Raw genomic sequence first — 21,583 nt, forward strand, 5'->3', positions numbered from 1 at the left:
GAATGCCCTGTCTGGATCTGAGAGGTGCAGCCTGCACATACTAATACTTTCATCTATATCTTTTCAAAATGATAATATTTCAGGCAATTGAGAAAAAACAACCTCATGCATTTACCTTTCAATAAGCTACCCCTTTCTTAGAGTAAGTTTTTTTTTGTTTTTCTTTTAAACTGTAGCTATATCAGTTTTGTCCCGCAGTGTCTGCTGAAAATCAAATTCATGTGATCTGCTGTGGATTTTGTATGTGTCAATCAGATGAACTGAATACCTGCATGTTATTGATATACTGCAGTTTGTGTCACGGTTTCGTCTGTGCAGTAATAACATTGATGGATTGGGGTCGATGTGGGGAAAACGGTTTTGACTGTTTGTTTGATGGATAAGGGTTGTGTGAGAGTATGGATAAAGAGTGTCGTTTGTGTATCAGGTGGTCAACTCAGAGGGGACCTGGGTACAGCTGGATAAGAACAGTGTAGTGGAGTTCTGTGAGAGTGATGAAGGAGAGGCCTGGTCATTGGCCAGAGACCGCGGTGGAAACCAGTACCTTCGCCACGATGATGGTAAGCCGCACTCAGTTGGGGGAAATTTTTTGAACTTCCAAATTTGATTAATTGTAAGATGACATAACTTAATTTACTCTTATAGAACAAGCGCTGCTTGAGCACGGGGCCCAGACCCCACCACCCAGCCCTTTCTCTGTGCAGGCCTTCAACAGAGCCACAACTTCAAACGGAGCACAGGGCTTCGACTATGGCATCTCCAACAACAAAGGTGAGGTCAGCTCGGTGTAGAGTTGGTTTTAAGAGTCGAAGATGTTTTGAGTGATGTTTTACCACCACTCACTGATATATACCTCACCTTTTAACTTCACTCTGCACCCATGACTTTATTATTTCATGCTTTATTTTAAGATCTCTCCTCACGCTTTGAACTGAGACTTTTCTTCTCAAGTTGTTTGATGTGTTAGACCATTTCAGTTGAGGAAGTGTGGTGAGGCTACTTTTTCACCATCTTTGGTTGTGTAGTTGTATCACAGTAGCAAGTCACTCTATCACGATTTACAGTAGTGCATTCACAGAGTATATGTGATCCAGTATGGGTCAGTCAATCTCTTTCTCACAGCTGCCATCTGTCACTGATCTATCATCTCTTTTTATTTATGCATGCATTTTATTGTGTCTACTGTTGTTATTTCATGCCTAACATCTCTGCAGTGTCAGGCATATGACTGTGACTGTTTGCATGGGCCAGTCAATGTGCTTTTGTTTAGTTGGACTGCCGTGGTAGTCCGTTTAGTTGGATACTGGGGGGCTAGCCCAGCACCGATAACTGGCCCTGAACACGTGTCTGTGATTTCACCCTTTACCCTTTCTTGCCTTGATTTAATCATTTGATCATTTTCATAATCATTGTTTTCCTAGAAATATGGTTGAGGACTGAAAATATCTCCTGAATGAACTCATCAATTCTGCTACATCATCCAAGATTGGCTGGCCCCAAGTGTGTCTGTGTATCTTTCTGCCTGAATATCACGCTGACGCTGTGTGAATTGTCTTTCAAACAGCTTACCTCTTCCTCACTGCTTGACAAAGGAGGGTGATGTGTTGAGACACTTGGCCTCGCTAATCAGTCGTTATTTTACAGTAACTGTGCACGCTCTTACTGTACAATAAAGGCTCAATTTACAGTTGTGATCTCGGGTGTCTGGATAGAAAGCCAGATGCAGTTTTACACATGGCCACATGTGTTTTTTTTTGTTAGGCGGATCATAAATCCGACTGCAAATGTTTCTATTACTCTAATATGACAAGTAGAAAGATGACAAATTTCCGTGTCACTTTGGCTCGAATTAGCACAGGCGAGACCCAGTTAGTGGCTCCCTGCACAGACTTTGTCATCATGTTCCTACACTTGGGAGACGTAGACTTTATATGTCACAAGGAGAGATGGATGCATTTATAACTTTTCAGCATCATCTCCTGGGGTAATTTTAGCAATCATATAGCAATCCGTCTCAATTTCTTCTTGGCTGCATTCATGCTCGACTTCTTTGCTACCAGATAAGCAGTCGGCCCCAGAATGCATAAACTGGCAAAGTGTAAAAGGCATAAATGAAATAGGCTCCACTCTACTCTGTTTTCGAGATGAGCTGTCTTTTGACTGCAGACCCAGCAGTGCAGAATAAGCCAAAACAGTGCTGTGGCATTCAATGTTGAGACTTCATTAGTGTTTCTGGGACAGCACATGAACTACAAACTGCCACAATCATGTTGAATGTTTGTGCAGGCAGTTTAGAGGCTGCAGGCCCTCGCAGCTCTAAGTCCAGGTGATAAACCTTGCTGGTTTGAATCACTAGTCACCGGTGAAATGGATCCATCATGCTGTGAGGCAGCATTATCAACAGATCACCTTCAGACTGGTCAGCTTGATGTGCCAGTCTGTGGCAAAACTCTTTGCCTTTTGAAAGAAAACTCTTTCCAGTTCTCTCAGAATTCAATATTCAGCCGTGGTGGTTGATCTCCCCATCTTGACTCGATCTAGGCAGCCTCGTATTTCTGCCTCCAGCCGTTGATGAAATGGCAACAGATGCAAACTCAATACTTCAAAATGTCTCTTAAGAAACCCACATTGCAGCCTCTGAGTCAATATTTCCTTGAGTCTGTGCTCAAAAAAACTACATCGTGACTTGGTGTTGTGTCTTGTTCACAACTAGTCACCTCTGTCAGCTCAATATACAGAAAGAAAGGTCCAGTTTCTCCCAACTCATCTTTTTGGAACCTCTGAAGACACACAGTCTTTTTTTTTTTTAATTACTGCACAAGACAAGACCCCTCTCCCTCTCTGCCCCCCCCCCTCAGTATATCCTTTCCCCAAGTACAGTCGCGAAATGGGAGGAGCTGCTCGATCTGGAAGATTTTTTAACACCCTTTTGTGGTATCATCAATGTGCCACACCATAAAAACATCTAGTTTCCTAGATATAATAACAATAATATAGGTTGTTAAAGTCCAACTGAAATTAGTTTGCATACACATCTGCTCTGTAAATCACTTATTCTGTGAAATAAAAAAACCAAAACGGAGAAATTTAGGTTTTATATCTTTTGGTCTCATGATGGTACCCCGGAGTTTTGCATTAATTCGTTGTAGATTTAGACCTAATTTTATACAGCCGATCAAAACTTGCATGGTGTTTTATCATAGGCAGAACAGATGGTCACACACGTTGTCCTGCTACACAACACAAGAGCCAGAGACTTTAAACAACAACCATATCAGCTTTCACACTAAACAGTCCTCCTTATCTAACTGTCACATGTCTTCTCCTGCACCGTAGCTTGTTGAATGAGCTAAATAGCGGCTTAGCTGCAGCACATTAAAATGTCACATCAGTCTGGTTAGATGCCGCTGTGGCTCTTAATCTTCAATATCGCTAACGACACGCTGTCTGCCCATGTCATGTAGGCTAAAGTATTTACTATGTCTCTCGTTCACTAAAGTGCAATACTGACACAAAAAGGAGCATCTCTTATAGACCTACAAAGACCATTTTTCTTCCTTTTTGATAATAAAAAATGATAAATTATATATTTTTAAAAATGGACATTATTTTTAGCTACAAAAAGTGAGGACTTAATGTGGTTTCAGTTGGACTTTAAGGCGATCACTGTCAACTAAGGTTTTGTCAAGTTTTTTTTTTTTTTTTCTCTAAGCTTGTTATGGCAAATGCCTGTAAATGGTACAATACCAAATGTATCGTGGGAGCTGTACTTCACTTCTCCCCTTATGTTATAACCACACAGATTTTACCTTTTTGACTTTTTAATTATATTTTTAAGTCATTTTTAGTCCTGGCTCAGTTACTCATCTCTTGGATGTCCATCCAAAACGCAAAATAGCTCCTCCCGTTTTGCGCATGCGTTGCATAGTGGGAGACGACTGAATGACTGATAGGAAATAAACTCTGATTGATCCCCACCCCCCTTTTGTAAACCTCAAACCGTAGTATAAGCTGTAGTTTTTCCCCATCCTCTGTCTCCATGTTTGCAGGTGACCGGCTGAGTGCCATACTGAATTCCATTCAGTCTGGGCCCTTCCTCTCAGCAGCTCCCTCCTCCTCCGTATTTGAGCAAGCCGCCCAACCTCCTCCCTCCTCCTCCCTTGTCCACAGCCCATTTGTGTTTGGACAATCCCCCTCCCAACTGTCTCAGCCACAACCACAGCTTCTGAGTAAGTCTGTCCTGCTCTCTGACAGCGCTTGCTTGCACAGGTGTTGATCCTCTTCCTCCCAGCTTTTTGTTTACCTAAATTGCTCTTATTCATTCTATTTTATGTATTTTCTGGGGAGGACAGGACTGATGTGTGACACATAACAGTGCGGTTATGTTCTGCAGCGCAGAAATATCCTTAACAAGCCAACATGTCTATTATTCAATGTTTAAGTCTTGTTTCTAAAAAACAAGTCAGGTGACACTACCTTCAAATAAATATGCTCTGACAGATGTTGTCACTTGTTTTTGAGAACAAGATTTCAAACTTGAATACTAGTCAAAGCATCTTGTTGAAGGGGATATTTTTGCCATGTGCCTAAGTAATAGGCTGAGTTGCTTATTTTTCTGCTTGCCTTCATGTTTAATCAGCTTCTTCTTCTTTTCCTCATCATCTGTGTTGCTGCTTTAACTTCAGATCTGCATTTTCACCCTTTATTGACAACTTGTTTCATATTCTGCCTCAACCAGCCCAGGGCTTCACTGCAAGTGTAAATGGTTGTCTAAATAGCCTCCAATGATCTCCTAGAAATGTCAGCTTAGTCGTTAACTTCACAATACAAATACAAAATACCACAATATAACTTTCTTTTAGATTTTCTTAAAACAGGATATACAAACAAAATATTTGTTTTTCTTTTTCAGTCTGTATAGCTCCCATTCTTCCTCTTAGTGTTTTCTTCTGTCTTTCTACTTTCTCTCTACTTTTGGTGATCTTTGTTTTTGTTTTGTTTTTTCACCTGGTTGTCCATTTTACGGAGCCCTGGAACAAAAGAAACCTCATTTGTGTGCTTACATGAATCATTTGTGCTCTGGATTTAGCATACAAGTAACTTATCAGCTTCATGCCATCGCTCCTGTCATGTGCGTACGGTACAAGTATGGATAACTTTAATACAATTTGATACAGTTTCTTTTTGATCTGTGACAGAGATGGGTCGATATACTTTTGAATTTGACTGTGCTATCTTTGAGATCCCGAACCTGTGTTACAGGATAATGGATGGTTTTGCCATAAAAACATGATGATACGGAAGATTCTGGAGCGCTTAATAAATTTGTCGTCTTCAAACTTCCAGCTGACTGAATGTTGCATGCCAAAGGTGTTTTCTGCCCTCCACAAGACAGGAGAAGGCAAAACATGTATGATGTTAAATTAAGAGCACAAAATACTATCTCTGGGGCTCTGTGATTTATCGTTTCCTCTTACATAATTGTTTTTCTCGTCATATCTATAATTTTCTCTGCCTATCTGTTGATCTTCCCATAACTTTAAAGTGTAGTCCTTAAACCTCTTTCTCTTCCACCTTCTGGACTTGACCTCATTGCCTCTTTGTGCTTTCTTTCTCTCTGTGGTGGCCCCCTTGCATTCCCATGCCTTCTTTGTTTACCTGCTCCACTGTTTTCCGCTGTAGATGGTTCATCACGCAGCCTTGCTTCTCGTGAGCGTGTGCACAAAAGCAGTGTGTCCGTGGCTGGGCATGGTACTGCTCGCTCATCTGTCGCTCTAAGGCAAAAGGGTGGGTAATCACAGCATGCATGCCTCCCTCAGACTGAACAGAGGGTGGGTAGGAACTCAAGAAAAAAACCAATCTGTTTTGTGATGAAGGAAACGTTTTGTATGTTAGGCAGTGAAAAACATTTTGGGTATCTTGTGTTAGTGACAACCTTAAAAACTGTGGCCTTAAAGTAGGACATGGCTAAACACAATATTATAATAAAGTGGAAAAACTGATGATAAACATAGACAAGTTTCAATGTAAAGTTCAGTTGTAGGTGGACCTTTAAATGCTATTGGTTACTATACTATATAAATGGCAAATAAAAACTTCCACTTCCAAGTCAAAACTAAGATTAAATCCAGCATTACTTGATGAGGTCCCAGGACTGGGCTGGAATCCATTTTTCATCAGCTCCTCCATGGTCCACTGGCCATCTTCATCCATATCAGTTTGTCTGGTACCATAAAGGACTAACAAAGTTACAGGAGAAATACCAAGCTAGTAAAGTAAAAGTCATCAAATTTAGGACTGTCACAATTATTACATAATCACCAGATCAAGACCATTTTTGCTGACCGATTTTATATTGTATAATCCTTAGACTTCACAGTCGGTAGAACTGTAGTCCAATGTTAGAAATGTTGGATAAAGGGCCCCAGTAGGTCAACTGATGTACCACAAGGCACAGTCCTTCAAAACACATTTGAATCCAGTCGGGGTGCTTTGCTACATGTCACATCACCCTCTTTCTCTCTCTTTCCCCCATTTCGTGTCTGCTTTCCACTGATTTGTCCAATGAAGGCAAAAATGCCAAAAAAAAAGAAATGTTGTGCTTGAATGGAAAGATACGGTTACTGTACAGTAGTGTGGCTCCTTCAAGTAGTAGCTCAGTGCATAGCTTCAGGTTAGCGACTTTGTGGTTGAGCGGGCGAAAACGAGAGTGACAGTAACTCAGAGCATAAAGGTGCTGACGATCGGAAAAGAGAGGAAGTTAACAGTAACAGCAGTAAAGTTGTCCAGGTGTAGTAAATGTACCATTTAGGCTTCAGTTTCTCTGAATAAACACTTCAATCTACCCCCAAGAAAGTTTCCATCTCCTGCTTTAGCAAGTGAGCATCATCGTCCTCCTTGGAGCCAAATCAAAGTCTCGTCTCTGCCTCCTGACCTCAGATTTGAAGCTGTAGCACGAATGGTTAACTATGGCTTTATGCTTGCCTGTTGCATATTAACTTTTGAAAATAAAATCAAGCATCCCTCTTCAAGTGTCTTGAATCAAATTTTCATTACATTAGGTTGGCCTATATAGCAGTTTTAGAACAAACCAGCCAAGATAAATCTGTGTGCAGCAGAGTGAGACGTGAAACATTGTTAAAGAAAGCATTACAGGATTAAGTGACTTTCCTTTGCCAACAGCCATATAATTGTGGTGAGCAGCCACTGAAATTAACAACATGGATTTTGTTGCAGTTGCAAAGCCAAAAACAACAGTGCCGCTGTGTGGCAAAACAAAAAAGACAATTGAATTGATAACTGCAGTTATTTCTATGACAATTAACCATCATGTAAATTTTTATAATTGTGACAGCCCTAATCAAAGTTAGGTTTTAAGGATATATGTCTCTCACTGTTGTCATTTTGTTTCAAGGTATAACATCATTCACCTTTGGGACTTCCTTTGTGTGTTTGTCTGCCCTTCATTTCATTTTACCTTTCTTTTTAACAGTTCTTTTTTTTTCACTCAGGTCTTGAGTGTTGCGTAGTTAAATGGTGACACTCTTAGTCGTCTTAAGTCTTGTAACTATGTTTGAATTATTAACATTTAGGTGAGCGAGGGAACCTGATGTCCGGTGCACGGCCCATGTCTCCAGCCTCCAAACATCGTCAGGAGAACCGCTCGCCCAAACAGGAGGGTCGGGGCAGCCGCACATCTGAACAGAGCAGGATCAAGGCAGGGGAAGGTGGGCTGTCAGCCAGTGAAGCCCTCATCCTGCGGTCAGACACGGCCAAACTGAGGTCCGACTCTCACAGTCGCTCTCACTCACCCAATCACAACACGCTGCAGGCCCTCAAGGCAGATGGGAGAAACTCTGGACTTCGGGCTGAGTCTCCGAACCCTGGCTCTCGCTCCTCCTCTCCCAAACAGAAAGTCGTATCCTCCTCAGGCAGGTCCAGTCCCTCCAGCACCTCCTCTCAGCACCCCTCATCAACTCACCTTGACAAAAACCTTCCTCCTAAAGTCAGCCCCTCCTCTAAGGCCCGGCTGGACCCTCCCAGAGAGAGGTCCAAATCAGATTCATACACTCTGGACCCAGACACTCTTAGGAAGAAGAAGATTCCACTGACGGAGCCACTTAGAGGCAGGTCCACCTCTCCCAAACCTAAACTGTCTCCTAAAGATCCAAATAAAGGAGTGATCAATAATGCCGAGAACCGCGTTCCTTCTCCGCATGTGACGCAAGAGAACCTCCACAGCGAAGTGGTGGAGGTGTGCACCTCTAGTGCACTCCTCACCAATGAGGATGCCAATGATGAGAATGTGGAGGTCCGTAATGCTGAAGAGGGATCATGCAAGGTGCACTTTAGCATCGGCAAAGCTCCCGTCAAAGAGGAATCGGAGAGCCGCTCTTCACCCAAAGTCAGTCGCAAAACCTCCAGTCGACACACACGCCCCAAGAAGGACAAATCGGGGCCTCTGTTTAAAGGTGAGAGTACATCAAGGAACGCAGAGCCAGCCAAACAGGCCATGTCACCCTCTGTGGCTGAATGTGCGCGAGCAGTCTTTGCAGCATTCCTGTGGCACGAAGGTATTGTCCACGATGCCATGGCTTGCTCCTCCTTCCTCAAGTTCAACCCAGACTTGACCAAAGAGCACGCCCCCATCCGCAGTTCCCTGGGAGGGCAGGGCGCTGAGGAGAAGGAGAGCAAGTTAAAGAACCGCCACTCCTTAGAGATTTCCTCTGCACTAAACATGTTTAATATTGCTCCACATGGCCCAGACATCTCCAAAATGGGAAGCATCAATAAGAATAAAGTGCTGTCCATGCTGAAAGAACCTCCACTGCCTGAGAAGTGTGAGGACGGGAAGGGAGAGGGGATTTCCTATGAGATGACTTCTAATCCCTCTATGAGGGCAAAGTCAATCTTACCGTTAACGTTGCAACATCTGGTGGCGTTCTGGGAGGACATCTCTATGGCCACCATCAAGGCAGCCACTCAGAACATGATCTTCCCCAGCCCGGGGTCAAGTGCCATCCTAAAAAAGAAGGAACATGAGAAAGACAGTAAAAAGGCAAAGAAAGAGAAGAAGAAAAGGGAGAAGGCAGAGGTGCGTCCAAGAGGGAATCTGTTTGGAGAGATGGCTCAGCTCGCCATGGGTGGACCAGAGAAAGACACCATATGTGAGCTGTGCGGTGAATCTCACCCATATCCTGTCACCTACCATATGAGACAGGCTCACCCAGGTAAGAATACATGACGTTCTGCATACAATTATTAATTATGAATTATGAATAAGGACATATATCATTCAAATAGTCAATATCTTTACTATCCCTCCTTGGTGTTTCTATGGCAGGTTGTGGCCGCTATGCTGGAGGACAGGGCTACAACAGCATTGGCCACTTCTGTGGTGGCTGGGCTGGGAACTGTGGAGATGGAGGCATTGGAGGCAGCACCTGGTACCTGGTATGTGATCGCTGTCGGGAAAAATACTTGAGAGAGAAACAGACTGCAGCCAGGGAAAAGGTAACTAACTGCTGCAAGACTTAAGTGCTTAAACGTGGATATACGAAGCGCTGTCAGCTTTTTCCATCTTACTGACCCCTCGCACGCCCTTTGCCAGGTGAAGCAATCCAGGAAGAAACCTCTACAGGTGAAGACTCCCAGGGCGCTGCCCACTATGGAGGCCCACCAGGTGATTCGGGCCAACGCTTTGTTCCTGCTGTCCCTCAGCAGTGCTGCTGAGCCCAGCATGCTGTGCCACCACCCTCCCCGGCCCCTGCACTCCCAGCTGCTTCCCAGCCTCAAGGAGGGCGTGTCAGACGATCTCCCCAACAAAATGGGCTGTCTGTACCTGCAGACGCTAGCTAGGTATCTAACAGCTCAGTTGATAACAGGTTGTCTTTTATAGACAAGAAAACCCCACAGTAACATAATGGTTTGAGTCTCTCTCACTCTCCTCTCATCCCTCAGGCAACACACTGAGAATTTTGGATCATACCAAGATGATAACCTCTTCCAAGATGAGATGAGGTATTTGCGCTCAACGTCTGTTCCTGCGCCCTACATTTCAGTCACCCCTGACGCCTGCCCCAATGTGTTTGAGGAACCAGAGAGCAACATGAAATCAATGCCCCCCAGGTAAAATATCTTAGTGCTGTGTTATTAATTACCTCCACTTTCCTATTTTAGCGTGATTACAAAATGATCAAACAGATTTTCTCATACACCCGCTTTCTGCAATATTAAAGTTATTCAATAAGTTATAGACTAGCAGATGCAAAATGCTATTTTGTCATGCATATATACAATAAGTAGTTCTGCCGCTCTCCCCTGCCTCCTACATAATTTGACAGCCTTTTGTTCAGAGAATGTGCCTTAATTGTTATGCCACATTATCATGACCAGACTCATCTTATACAGAACAAAAGATCCAAAAAATCCATTGTAAATGTAAGCAAAGAAAACTGATGTAAAGCTTTCTAAGTGGTCGACTGTATCTCCTTTGCTGTTTGATAAAAAGTTCCCTCAGTAGCTGCCTCAAATGAGCACACATACATGCCTATTCTAGTCATATATTTAAACTCTGAAGGGTTGATGATGGTATTTTTGAGTTTTGTGTTACAGGCTAAACTGCATGTGTGGTTCTATGCTCTCTTTTAGTCTTGAGACCAGTCCAATCACAGACAGCGATACAGCTAAGCGTACAGTGTTTCAGAGGTCTTACTCAGTTGTTGCATCTGAGTATGACAAGCAGCACTCACCCTCTCCAGCCCGGGTCAAAGCCGTGCCCAGACGCAGGGTCCATAGTGGTGATGCAGGTAATGACACGTAATCATTAGAGAAGCGACTAGTAACGCTGAAGGATAAGTATCATCATTTGTAACATCAACTCGCTCTGTCGTCCCATGCAGAGGTGGGATCGTCCCTGCTACGGCACCCGTCTCCTGAGCTATCCAGGCTGATCTCAGCCCACGGCTCCCTCAGTAAGGGGGAGAGGAACTTCCAGTGGCCTGTCCTGGCTTTTGTCATCCAGCACCATGACCTGGAGGGCCTGGAGGTGGCCATGAGGCATGCACTGAGGAAGTCAGCCTGCAGGGTGTTTGCCATGGAGGTACAGCTCTTTAGGATGCAATACCTCTCTGAATCTCAGCTCAGTCCTGCTTTAAAAATTGCTATTAGTGACTCAGGGTTTTTCAGGCAATTAGTTGACTAGATATTGTTAGTTCATCAGATGTGCGTACTTGGTTAGCTAACAGACTTAAGTTTGAGTCTGGTATCGTTTGTGCATAGCCAGAAGACTAATGGATATGATTTTTTTGTATGTCCCTCTCAGGCATTCAACTGGCTGCTGTGCAATGTGATCCAGACGACCTCCCTGCACGACATCCTTTGGCATTTTGTAGCATCTCTGACCCCGTCGCCCTTTGAACCAGAGGACGAGGAAGACGATGAGAACAAGGGGAACAAAGAAATCGTGGAACAGGTAACTTAGTATTTAAATGTGCAATTAGTTTTGTAATTTGTGCAAAAAGCCTCAGTTTTGCTTTGTTTGTTTCTTTTTGCTTAGTTGCATCTTGTTGCTGCAATATCTCCACTCTGCACCCCACAGGAGAGAGACCTTGGGGTTTGTGAACACCCTTTGTCAGACATCGTTATCGCTGGGGAGGCAGCTCATCCTCTCCCCCACACCTTCCACCGCCTCCTTCAGACCATCTCTGACCTCATGATGTCGCTTCCTAGTGGTAGCTCACTTCAGCAGATGGCACTTAGGTACGGTTTCTGAATGACTGAAAAATTATACCAGCCCACAAACCAACATATTCAGTCACGATGGATTGATTTCAGATTACACCAATTTAGGGGCAGTGTCCTAAACTTCTGCATCTTAGTAAATTTTAGGGAGTAGGGTTGATATGTTTACGTTCATGAGACAATATCTTTGTGACTTATTCTTCTAGGTGCTGGAGTCTTAAGTTCAAGCAGTCCGACCACCAGTTCCTCCACCAGAGCAACGTTTTCCATCACATCAACAACATCTTGTCTAAGTCAGATGACGGAGACAGCGAGGAGAGCTTCAACATCAGCGTGCAGTCAGGCTATGAAGCAATGAGCCAGGCAAGACAACAACCACCTACTCATTTATACTTGAGCTTTGTCTTTTTATGCTTCTGTGTTTATGACACGCACAAACTTGTTGCTGACATATGCATGTGATGATAGGATCTCTGCCTGGTGACCTGTCTGAAGGATCTGACCAGCGTGGTAGACATCAAGACATCCAGTCGCCCCGCCATGATTGGCAGCCTAACAGACGGCTCCACAGAGACCTTCTGGGAATCTGGAGATGAAGACAAGAACAAAACTAAGAGTATCACCATCAGCTGTGTGAAAGGCATAAACGCCTCCAATGTGTCTGTTCATGTGGACAACTCCAGAGACATCGGGGTAAGGGGGCAACCACAAACCAGACATTTACTGGTGTCTGGTAGGAAACTGCAAGCACTGCTTGTTATGGTATAAATGCAATATTAAGCCTATGGAGGTTGACAGTGATAATGTTTTTGTAAGGCTTGTCTGATGTAATTCAGTGAATTTTTTTCTTTGTCATATCCACAGAACAAAGTCACATCAGTGACATTCCTATGTGGAAAAGCAATAGAGGACCTCTGCAGAATCAAACAGGTATTACAGTATACACAGGTAATACAGTATAACCAGTATCATTTAAAGGATACTTACACCAGGTCTTGATTCTTTGAAATACAGCCAAATCTGCACACCTTTATGATCTATCATTACCAATGTCACTATCAGCACACTACAGATTTACACACACATGTGGCAGAACAATGAACACCCTCGTGCCTTTTGTCCAAGGTTGACCTTGACTCGCGGCACATGGGCTGGGTGACGAGTGAGCTTCCTGGAGGGGATCATCATGTGATCAAGGTGGAACTGAAAGGTCCGGAGAACACCCTGAGGGTGCGCCAGGTGAAGGTCCTCGGCTGGAAAGAGGGCGAGAGCATCAAGATTCCAGGACAGATCTCAGCCAGCATGGCGCAGCAGAAGAACTGTGAGGCTGAGACTCTCCGAGTGTTTCGGCTCATCACCTCACAGGTCTGTTTAACTGCTTCATCCGAATGCCTTATGATCTCCTGACAAGTTATTTCTCTGTTAACGTACTCTACTGTCTCTTTGAAACATTGTTTTTTGTACTTCGTTGTTTACATTTAGGTCTTTGGAAAACTTATCTGTGGAGATGCAGAGCCGACTCCAGAGCAGGAGGAGAAAAACCTGCTTTCATCACCCGAGGGAGAAGACAAGGTCTGCACTGTGACATTGTGTCAAATTTGCTGTTGCACTGACTAAAATATTAATGATGTTCAGCTGAATGTTTTACACTTTTTACGTTTTCACGAATAGGTACCATCTGACGCAGACCTTAAAGAGCACATGGTGGGAATCATTTTCAGCAGGAGCAAGCTGACCAACCTCCAGAAGCAGGTAAATAGTCAGATCCTTGAACTATTCCACAGGATTAGTTATTACAATCCCTCTCACCTAATGTGTGCTTTCATTTCCAGGTGTGTGCGCACATAGTCCAGGCCATCCGTATGGAGGCCACGCGTGTGAGGGAGGAGTGGGAGCACGCCATCTCCAGCAAAGAGAACGCTAACTCCCAGCCCAGTGACGATGACGCCTCCTCAGATGCCTACTGCTTTGAGCTCCTGTCCATGGTCCTGGCTCTGAGCGGCTCCAATGTCGGCCGCCAGTACCTGGCTCAGCAGCTAACACTCATGCAAGACCTGTTTTCTCTACTGCACACGGCTTCCCCGAGAGTACAGAGACAGGTGGGCAAGGGCACTCATACACAACTAGAGTTTTAGTCACAGGCAGTTTAAAGGAACCCTGTTGAGTTTTCCTATAAACAAACAAATTAGGAGTTAGCTGTTTCTCCACAAAATGCCTTGTGTGTATCCTTCAGGCCTAACAAACATGTTGAAGACATTTCCGTCCTTGTAAAACATTTACAAAAAGTTAACATTTTAAAACCTGGTCTTCTTTCCTGCATTTCCTGTCCTGTTGCTATGTTTTTTGTACTTTACCGCCACCAACCATCAGTCATTTCATTAGCGTGTTGTCTGTATACTGGCAAATAATGTTTAATCTTTTATAGCTGTGACATATGCAGGCTTATTTAAAAGTAGATAAAAATAGTAACACCTGCAGTTATAGGGTGTATCAAATTATTTGTGTATACATATATGTTGAACAGTTTTTTGCCTGGTGGGACGATGACATTTGCTCATTTAAATAAATGTGTGGGTTGAAGTTTGTTTGCAGGTATAACACATAATGTTTTTTATGTTTAAAAAAAAAAAAAAGGTAAATACTTTATGACACTGTACTTAAATTGTCTTCTTATTTGCCATCTGATCTTACCTCATCCCAGGTCACATCGCTGCTTAGACGCGTCCTGCCAGAGGTCACTCCAGTGCGACTCGCCAGTATCATCGGGGTGAAGGCTCTGCCCCCAGCCGACATCAGTGACATCATCCACTCCACAGAAAAGGGTGACTGGAACAAGCTCTGCATCCTTGACATGTTCCTGGGCTGCATCGCAAAAGCACTCACTGTGCAGCTGAAAGCCAAAGGCACCACCATCTCTGGCACGGCCGGCATGGCTGCGGGCAAAGGGGTCACCACCGTCACGCTGCCCATGATCTTCAACTCCAGGTGAGTTAGTTTCCGCGAGGCGTTGTCAAAATTAGGACAATCGCTGAGATGTTTTTATGTGAGATGTAAAACACATCTCATGGCTACAGCTTGTTGTAAATCGAATGATGTTATGCTTATTACCCCTTTCTGTCATTTTCAGCTACATCCGCAGAGGGGAGAGCCACTGGTGGATGAAAGGCTCTACTCCTCCACAGATCGCAGAGATCATCATAAAGCTGGTTAAAGACATGGCAGCTGTGAGTTCCTGTTATTTACATCTATCTTTACTTTTAACTCTCTGCAAATCTGATTTGATACGAAACCTCATTCGTCTTCCTTGTCATGCGTTTCATGCTTTCTTGTGTGGTAATGCACTGATGAAAACACCTCTGAGACAGTCATTTGCTGTTTTTAGGGCCACCTTTCAGATGCTTGGTCCAGAGTCACCAAAAATGCAATAGCTGAGACCATCATAGCCTTGACCAAAATGGAGGAGGAGCATCGGTCTCCTGTGCGCTGTATCGCCACCACAAGGGTATGGACTCAGACGTCGTCATACACAAAGCATGTCAACTGTGTTTAAAAATACTGGGCATTAAATAATCATATGTTATATCCTGTTATGTGTATTAGCTTTGGCTGGCGTTGGCCTCACTGTGTGTGCTGGACCAGGACCATGTCGACCGGCTGTCCTCAGGTCGCTGGATGGGCAAAGATGGACAGCAGAAGCAGATGGTGAGAGCGATGTGAAAGTCTACACTGTATGAAAGTAACTGACAGATAATCAGAGGAATGACAAGTTGATTTCCTCCTTCTGTCCACAGCCCATGTGCGACAACCATGATGATGGAGAGACGGCAGCCATCATCCTGTGTAACATGTGTGGCAACCTCTGCACCGACTGCGACCGCTTCCTCCACCTGCACCGACGCACGCGCTCTCACCAGAGACAGGTTAGTGTTGGTCGACACGCCAACGGGCTAAAACTGATTAGGTGGGTAACATGAAGACAGTTTTAAAAACTACGAACTGGTGTTTAATCGTATCTTCATGGCTGCTTTCAGGTGTTCAAGGAGGAAGAGGAGGCCATAAAGGTGGATCTCCATGAAGGCTGTGGGAGGACCAAGCTCTTCTGGCTCATGGCTCTGGCGGACTCTAAGACTATGAAGGCTATGGTGGAGTTCAGAGAGCACACAGGTAACAAAACATAGAAACGGAGCGTACCACTTTGTTTTTTTGGACCATGAGCTCCATGACTTCCCTTCGTGCATCTACAGTATTTCTACTCTGTTCATTTTGCAGGTAAACCAGCCTCCAGCAGCTCAGACGCCTGCAGGTTCTGTGGTACGAGGAATGGGACCGAGCTGTCTGCAGTGGGCAGCGTCTGCTCAGACCCAGACTGTCAGGTACTTAACGTCAACTGTTAACAAGAAGACTTAGTCCCTTATGATCTGGATGTCTTGTAATCTGTTTAGTCCATTAAAACTGTGACCACTCAGCCCCTTTCTGTTAGGTAGAGAAGTTTAAGCTCCAGATTGGTTTGCTTTTATTTCACAAAATACATACATCATAGATATGCATGTATACAAAAACAATAAGACCAAAAATAATGAAGTAAAATAAAGAAAAAAAATGTATAAGTAGAAAAACAAACAAGAAAATACCAGAATTGTAATTTTATTTTGACCTCTTTTTGTTGTTCCATATAATCATATAAATACATAGACGCAATGTTTTAACAAAACTGGTCCAGGTTATTTTTCTAATTCAAAATTCAGAGGGAGATGCAAGGATACTTTTCCCAAACCCTCAGGATTTTGGTGTTAACTGAAATATTTTTCCTGAGGAGAGAAATTTGAGATTTTGCAGAGTGAAAATACTGTTGTAGAATATAAACAATACTGTAATAATAATACTAATACTAATAATACTACTATGATATATGTCTATTACATTGTTTCTATTTTAACACTTCCTCTGTCTTAAAGTTACAGTTGTAGTAAAGTGCTGTAGTTCCGAAGCCTCACCAGTTTGTCTCGTGCTGCCTCCCTCAGGAGTACGCTAAACTGGCCTGCAGTAAAACTCATCCTTGTGGACACCCCTGCGGAGGAGTGAAGAACGAGGAGAGCTGCCTTCCATGTCTGCACGGCTGTGACAAGAACACCGGCTGTCTGAAACAGGACGCAGATGACATGTGTATGATCTGCTTCACAGAGGCCCTCTCTGCTGCTCCTGCAGTACAGGTAGCTCTGAATATGACTGCATGTGTTGCACGACGTGGAACAGGTTCACTTCTGGTGGGTTAAATTTTGTCTTATTTAATGTTTTTTTTTTCTTGTCTGTTCTCAGCTGGACTGCACTCATGTGTTCCACCTTCAGTGTACGCGCCGTGTTCTTGAAAATCGCTGGCTCGGGCCCCGAATCACGTTTGGGTTCATGTTGTGTCCCATTTGCAAGGTGAGATGTTACCTGAGCCTCTCCGGCTGAGGAGATTAACCCAGCAACAAAGAGGGTGGAAACACTTTCCACCACGCCTGGCAGTGGATCGAGCTCAGTTTACTTAAATGCTTTGTTGAACCAGCTCGGCCTCAGGCGTTGCCTTCCCTCGCAGACTATGGCTGCTTTGTTCGCTGACATTTTTGTGAAATGCAGGTGACATGTGCAGTAAACATTCCTTCATTGTTGGCTTCCAGAACAAAATCAATCACTCTGTGATCAAGGACCTGCTCGACCCCATCAAGGAGCTCTATGAGGATGTGAGGAGAAAGGCTCTGATGAGGCTGGAGTATGAAGGCTTACATAAGAGCGAAGCAATAACTACACCAGGAGCACGTTTCCACAACGACCCTGCAGGCTTTGCCATGAACAGATACGCATACTATGTCTGCTACAAGTGCAAGAAGGTGCCATATAAACTCATCATCAACTCTCAAATCATTTTTCATTTAAATGACGCTTTAAAAAAAAAAAAATTTTGTTATTGAGAATAAATTGATGCTCTTATTTCCAGGCCTATTTTGGGGGAGAGGCTCGCTGTGATGCAGAGGCAGGACAGGGAGATGACTACGACCCCAGTGAGCTGATCTGCGGAGCATGCTCAGATGTGTCCAGGGCTCAGGTGGGTAAATGCTGGTCAATTTAAAGGATTAGTTTGAAAAATGTGGGAAATATAGTTATTCTCTCTCTTGCCAAGAGTTAGATGAGAAGAATGGCCCACCTACCAACACCTCAGAAGTCAACTAATTAACATGCATGTTAGTTTAATCTGTTCAAAAACCAAACACTTTATAGACTTTATAAGCTTTATAGACAATTTATAGACAATTTTTTGTTTTGTCATCACTACATGGTTATCAGAAAATCAGTGGAGACTCCACAGATAATTGTCTCAATTTTTGCAAGAAAATCAATCGGAATATTTCCCAAAAAGTAGCTGTAATACTAAAGCGCCTTTCTAGTCTTTCTACTCAGAGTGCTTTAACACCACAGTTGGCCTTTACACACTGATGGCAGTTTGCCAATCAGTCCATCAAGAAACGTATCATTCCAAACATCATTCAGTTTGGTGTTCAGTTTCTTGAGGAATGAGGAGTGGGGGGATTGATCCGCCAATCTTCTGATTGGTTGCTGATCCACTCTACCTCTTGGCCACAGCCGCCTCCTATAAAAGTGTTAATAATTCCTTTTAAAATGTTGCTTATCTACACAAAGATGTAACTCCAGTCCTGATGATTCTTGCTTACTTTTCACCAGATGTGCTCCAAGCATGGCACAGACTTCCTGGAGTATAAATGCCGGTACTGCTGCTCCGTGGCTGTTTTCTTCTGCTTTGGCACCACACACTTCTGCAACGCCTGTCATGACGACTTCCAGAGGATGACCAGTGTCCCCAAGGAGGAACTGCCCCACTGTCCTGCAGGTGCTTAATGACTCTATGTACTATATGCACAGTGTACATACTGACAGTATAAATAACTGTAAGATCTTATCCTCTCTGTCACAGGGCCCAAAGGCAAGCAGCTGGAGGGCACCGAGTGCCCTTTGCATGTAGTTCACCCACCAACAGGGGAGGAGTTCGCCCTGGGCTGTGGGGTGTGCAGAAATGCCCACACCTTCTAAACAACACAAAACTTTTACTGAAAACCAGTTCGTCTACTGTGATTTCTGGCTGCTGCTGAAGCTCAGCAGTAACGTTTGGCTCTTGCATCGTCAAGTCCGGACCTGGACACCGGACCAGGTTTCTGCTCTGCGCCAAGAGTCCTCAGGTCTGCTCTCCTACCAACACCAGTGTCCAGGCTCTGCCCCCAAAACACGAGCTGTGTCTCCTTTGGATTCAGAGTAACCTGACTGAAAAAAAAGAACAATAGAAATTTAAAAAAAGAAGAAAAAAAAGAAAATAACTTGTGACGTGTTTGCATGCGGCCGTTGTATTCCCTCGGCTTCTATAGACGTTGCACACCTCCTGATCAATGAAGTGTAACAATACATTGAAGATGAAATAAATTTGCTTAAAGGCAACTGTGGATCAGCGTGGGTTTAAAAAAAAAAATAAAGGAACAGGCCGTATTTCCAGCTTCCTAACTATAAATTTAAAATATTGTTGTATGTAAACTTTTTTCGTAATCTTGTACAGTATTCTCCACTGTCAAGTGCATCATGGGTTGACGGACAAAAAAAGATAAGTTGGTGGATAAGACTGTTAAGAATATTATGTTTGGGAGGAAAATAGTGTACGATTTATCTAATCTTGTATATAATGATACTATTCAAAATAGCTGTATTCCGAAGTTGCTACTCTTCACTTCAGTTTTGTTTGATATTCTGGGTTATGTTTTGAGCCAGAACTTTTAATGAAGTGCAATACTGGGTGTGCCTCCTATTTTGCAGCTGTTTAACCTATGGAATGTATGTCAATAAAGCCACTGTACATTTTTATACAGTAGACAGTCGTAATTCCCCCTCTTCTAAATGTCAGATCTCTTCTGTTGTCTGGAAAATGAGATGGAGGAGCCTGGCGCTTGCAGTGAACGATGGTGGGTGGGAATCCTATCAGCAGCTCTGTCAAAAAAACAAAACAAAAAAAAAAAAGTACCAAAACCCTACCGTAATACGAAAACAAAGACCTCACAGTGAGACTGATTACAGCTGAACGATTTGAGGGGCCAGTCTTCACACCAAATAAAATTGTGCACCTGTAATGCTTTTCCCTAGTAGGAGGCAATGGGATTGGGGGTCAGGGGAACAGAGTGTGGAAAAAAAGCAGCTGCTGTTATATAAAAAAAAAAAAAGCTTAATACTTGTGAATCTGCTCTGTAATATCTGTGGTGGATGGAGTTGAATGGTAATAAACCAGGTTCTCTGTTTCGCAAAGTATACACTGTGTCATTTTTTAAATTAGTGGTGACATTTCCATTAAATGACCTACTGTAACTGCTGGTCTTTGATTGATTTGTATTGAAGATATAATTTTCCAAATGTAAGTCAAGACTGAGAAGATTCATGTGCACATCATCTCAGTAAATACAGAAATTAAATGGCTGAACCTTGTTTAACTCAGCAGAGACTAGTGAAATGTTAAGATGCATCACTCTGGTGCCAAACTGCAAAACTGATTCAGTCGGATGTCACTGAGTGGTGGAAAATTTTAATTAGGGCCCGAGTGGCGAGGACCTATTGTACTTCACCATATTATTATTATTATTTATTTTATTTTTTTTAATTTGCAATCTTTGCAGGGGGAAACGGGGCACAAGGGATAGTCGAAAACTCACCAAAATGTGCAAACATTTCAGGAGTGGCGAAAAATTCGATATTTTATGGGTGTCACATATGGGCGTGCAGAAATGGCTCTATAGCGCCCCCCCAAACGACAGCCCCTGACACTACTTTGAGCTAGAAACATGCAATTTGGTGAGCATGTGTATGACATCCAGACGCACAAAAAAGTCTCAAGGACCCATACCGGGAAATGAACAGGGCGTCCAGTATTTTGCATAAAGTGTCAAATAATTATCAAAGATAATTAATAATTATTAAAATGAATGGAACTTTATATAAAGTCCACCTCGATTGGGGCACCACCTCGATAGACGAGGAAAAAGATAGACGTTTTGATTGATTTAGTCTCATAATATAATAAACTATCAATTTGGAATTATGTTTTATAATTAATTTAATAATTACTACCAAAATTACCACATTGATAGCTAGCTGAAGGATTTTGGGCTCAGTGACAGAGGCCTCGTGGATCTCAGTCAGTGAGCCTCGTCTGCTTTTAAGTGTTTCTCAGACAGAGTACTGTACGTAATCGTGTCTAATCGGCCGTTAGGGTTCGTGCGTCACAGGTAGCACGTCCCTAAAGTGATACTTATGATATTCTATCAGTTGTGAGTGTTGGTTGCGTAGGCGTGTATCTAATAGTCATGTATGGAATATGTTTTGCACAACACAAGCAAGTTTGGTTCCTCCAAACAAAACAGTCTAATACATTCTATCTTTATCTATCTGCTTCTCACGACAATGGAGGAGACACTATTCTGTGAAGTCAGAGTGACCTGCACGTCCCGTCTTTATCTATCCACTCTCACAATGAGAGTCACTATTCTTGAGCAGATCTTAGACATTTTATGTAATACTAAAATTCTAAATGAACACAACGGAAGTGCAGGCAAAATGAAACAGCGCTTCTCTCGGATTCCAAGAACGAAAAAACAAAAAACACACACACGCACACATCCCTGAGACGTATTGCAGCAATATTATCAGTGAATTGTTTAAAATGTCCGTAAGCAGCAGATGTGAACTAAAGTGCAATAGTGAGCCTATTCCAGGTCAGCAGTTCAGCATTGTAACATCTTGTGGGAGAAAGCTGTCG

The 21,583-nt window shown here is 43.3% G+C and overlaps 1 protein-coding gene across 1 annotated transcript in view; it reads left to right on the plus strand.

Moving 5' to 3' along the window:
* The window catches only part of mycbp2 (MYC binding protein 2), a 62,641-nt gene extending 42,559 nt beyond the window's left edge, over positions 1 to 20,082 (plus strand). Inside the window, exons 52-81 of the mRNA XM_070838266.1 lie at positions 428 to 560; positions 646 to 771; positions 7,593 to 9,230; positions 9,344 to 9,513; positions 9,611 to 9,858; positions 9,961 to 10,128; positions 10,651 to 10,808; positions 10,902 to 11,101; positions 11,324 to 11,473; positions 11,600 to 11,760; positions 11,949 to 12,105; positions 12,211 to 12,435; positions 12,607 to 12,672; positions 12,868 to 13,107; positions 13,225 to 13,314; positions 13,414 to 13,494; positions 13,575 to 13,841; positions 14,444 to 14,727; positions 14,870 to 14,966; positions 15,125 to 15,244; positions 15,343 to 15,444; positions 15,534 to 15,662; positions 15,774 to 15,906; positions 16,012 to 16,115; positions 16,764 to 16,952; positions 17,059 to 17,166; positions 17,403 to 17,612; positions 17,720 to 17,827; positions 18,463 to 18,628; positions 18,713 to 20,082. Of these exons, the coding sequence (XP_070694367.1) occupies positions 428 to 560; positions 646 to 771; positions 7,593 to 9,230; positions 9,344 to 9,513; positions 9,611 to 9,858; positions 9,961 to 10,128; positions 10,651 to 10,808; positions 10,902 to 11,101; positions 11,324 to 11,473; positions 11,600 to 11,760; positions 11,949 to 12,105; positions 12,211 to 12,435; positions 12,607 to 12,672; positions 12,868 to 13,107; positions 13,225 to 13,314; positions 13,414 to 13,494; positions 13,575 to 13,841; positions 14,444 to 14,727; positions 14,870 to 14,966; positions 15,125 to 15,244; positions 15,343 to 15,444; positions 15,534 to 15,662; positions 15,774 to 15,906; positions 16,012 to 16,115; positions 16,764 to 16,952; positions 17,059 to 17,166; positions 17,403 to 17,612; positions 17,720 to 17,827; positions 18,463 to 18,628; positions 18,713 to 18,828 (6,144 nt within the window). The 3' untranslated portion in view covers positions 18,829 to 20,082. The remainder of the gene's footprint in view (positions 1 to 427; positions 561 to 645; positions 772 to 7,592; positions 9,231 to 9,343; positions 9,514 to 9,610; positions 9,859 to 9,960; positions 10,129 to 10,650; positions 10,809 to 10,901; positions 11,102 to 11,323; positions 11,474 to 11,599; positions 11,761 to 11,948; positions 12,106 to 12,210; positions 12,436 to 12,606; positions 12,673 to 12,867; positions 13,108 to 13,224; positions 13,315 to 13,413; positions 13,495 to 13,574; positions 13,842 to 14,443; positions 14,728 to 14,869; positions 14,967 to 15,124; positions 15,245 to 15,342; positions 15,445 to 15,533; positions 15,663 to 15,773; positions 15,907 to 16,011; positions 16,116 to 16,763; positions 16,953 to 17,058; positions 17,167 to 17,402; positions 17,613 to 17,719; positions 17,828 to 18,462; positions 18,629 to 18,712) is intronic.
* The last annotated feature ends 1,501 nt before the right edge of the window (positions 20,083 to 21,583 follow it).

This window comes from Pempheris klunzingeri, chromosome 10 (genome assembly GCF_042242105.1).
Source record: "Pempheris klunzingeri isolate RE-2024b chromosome 10, fPemKlu1.hap1, whole genome shotgun sequence".
NCBI lineage: Eukaryota > Metazoa > Chordata > Actinopteri > Acropomatiformes > Pempheridae > Pempheris > Pempheris klunzingeri.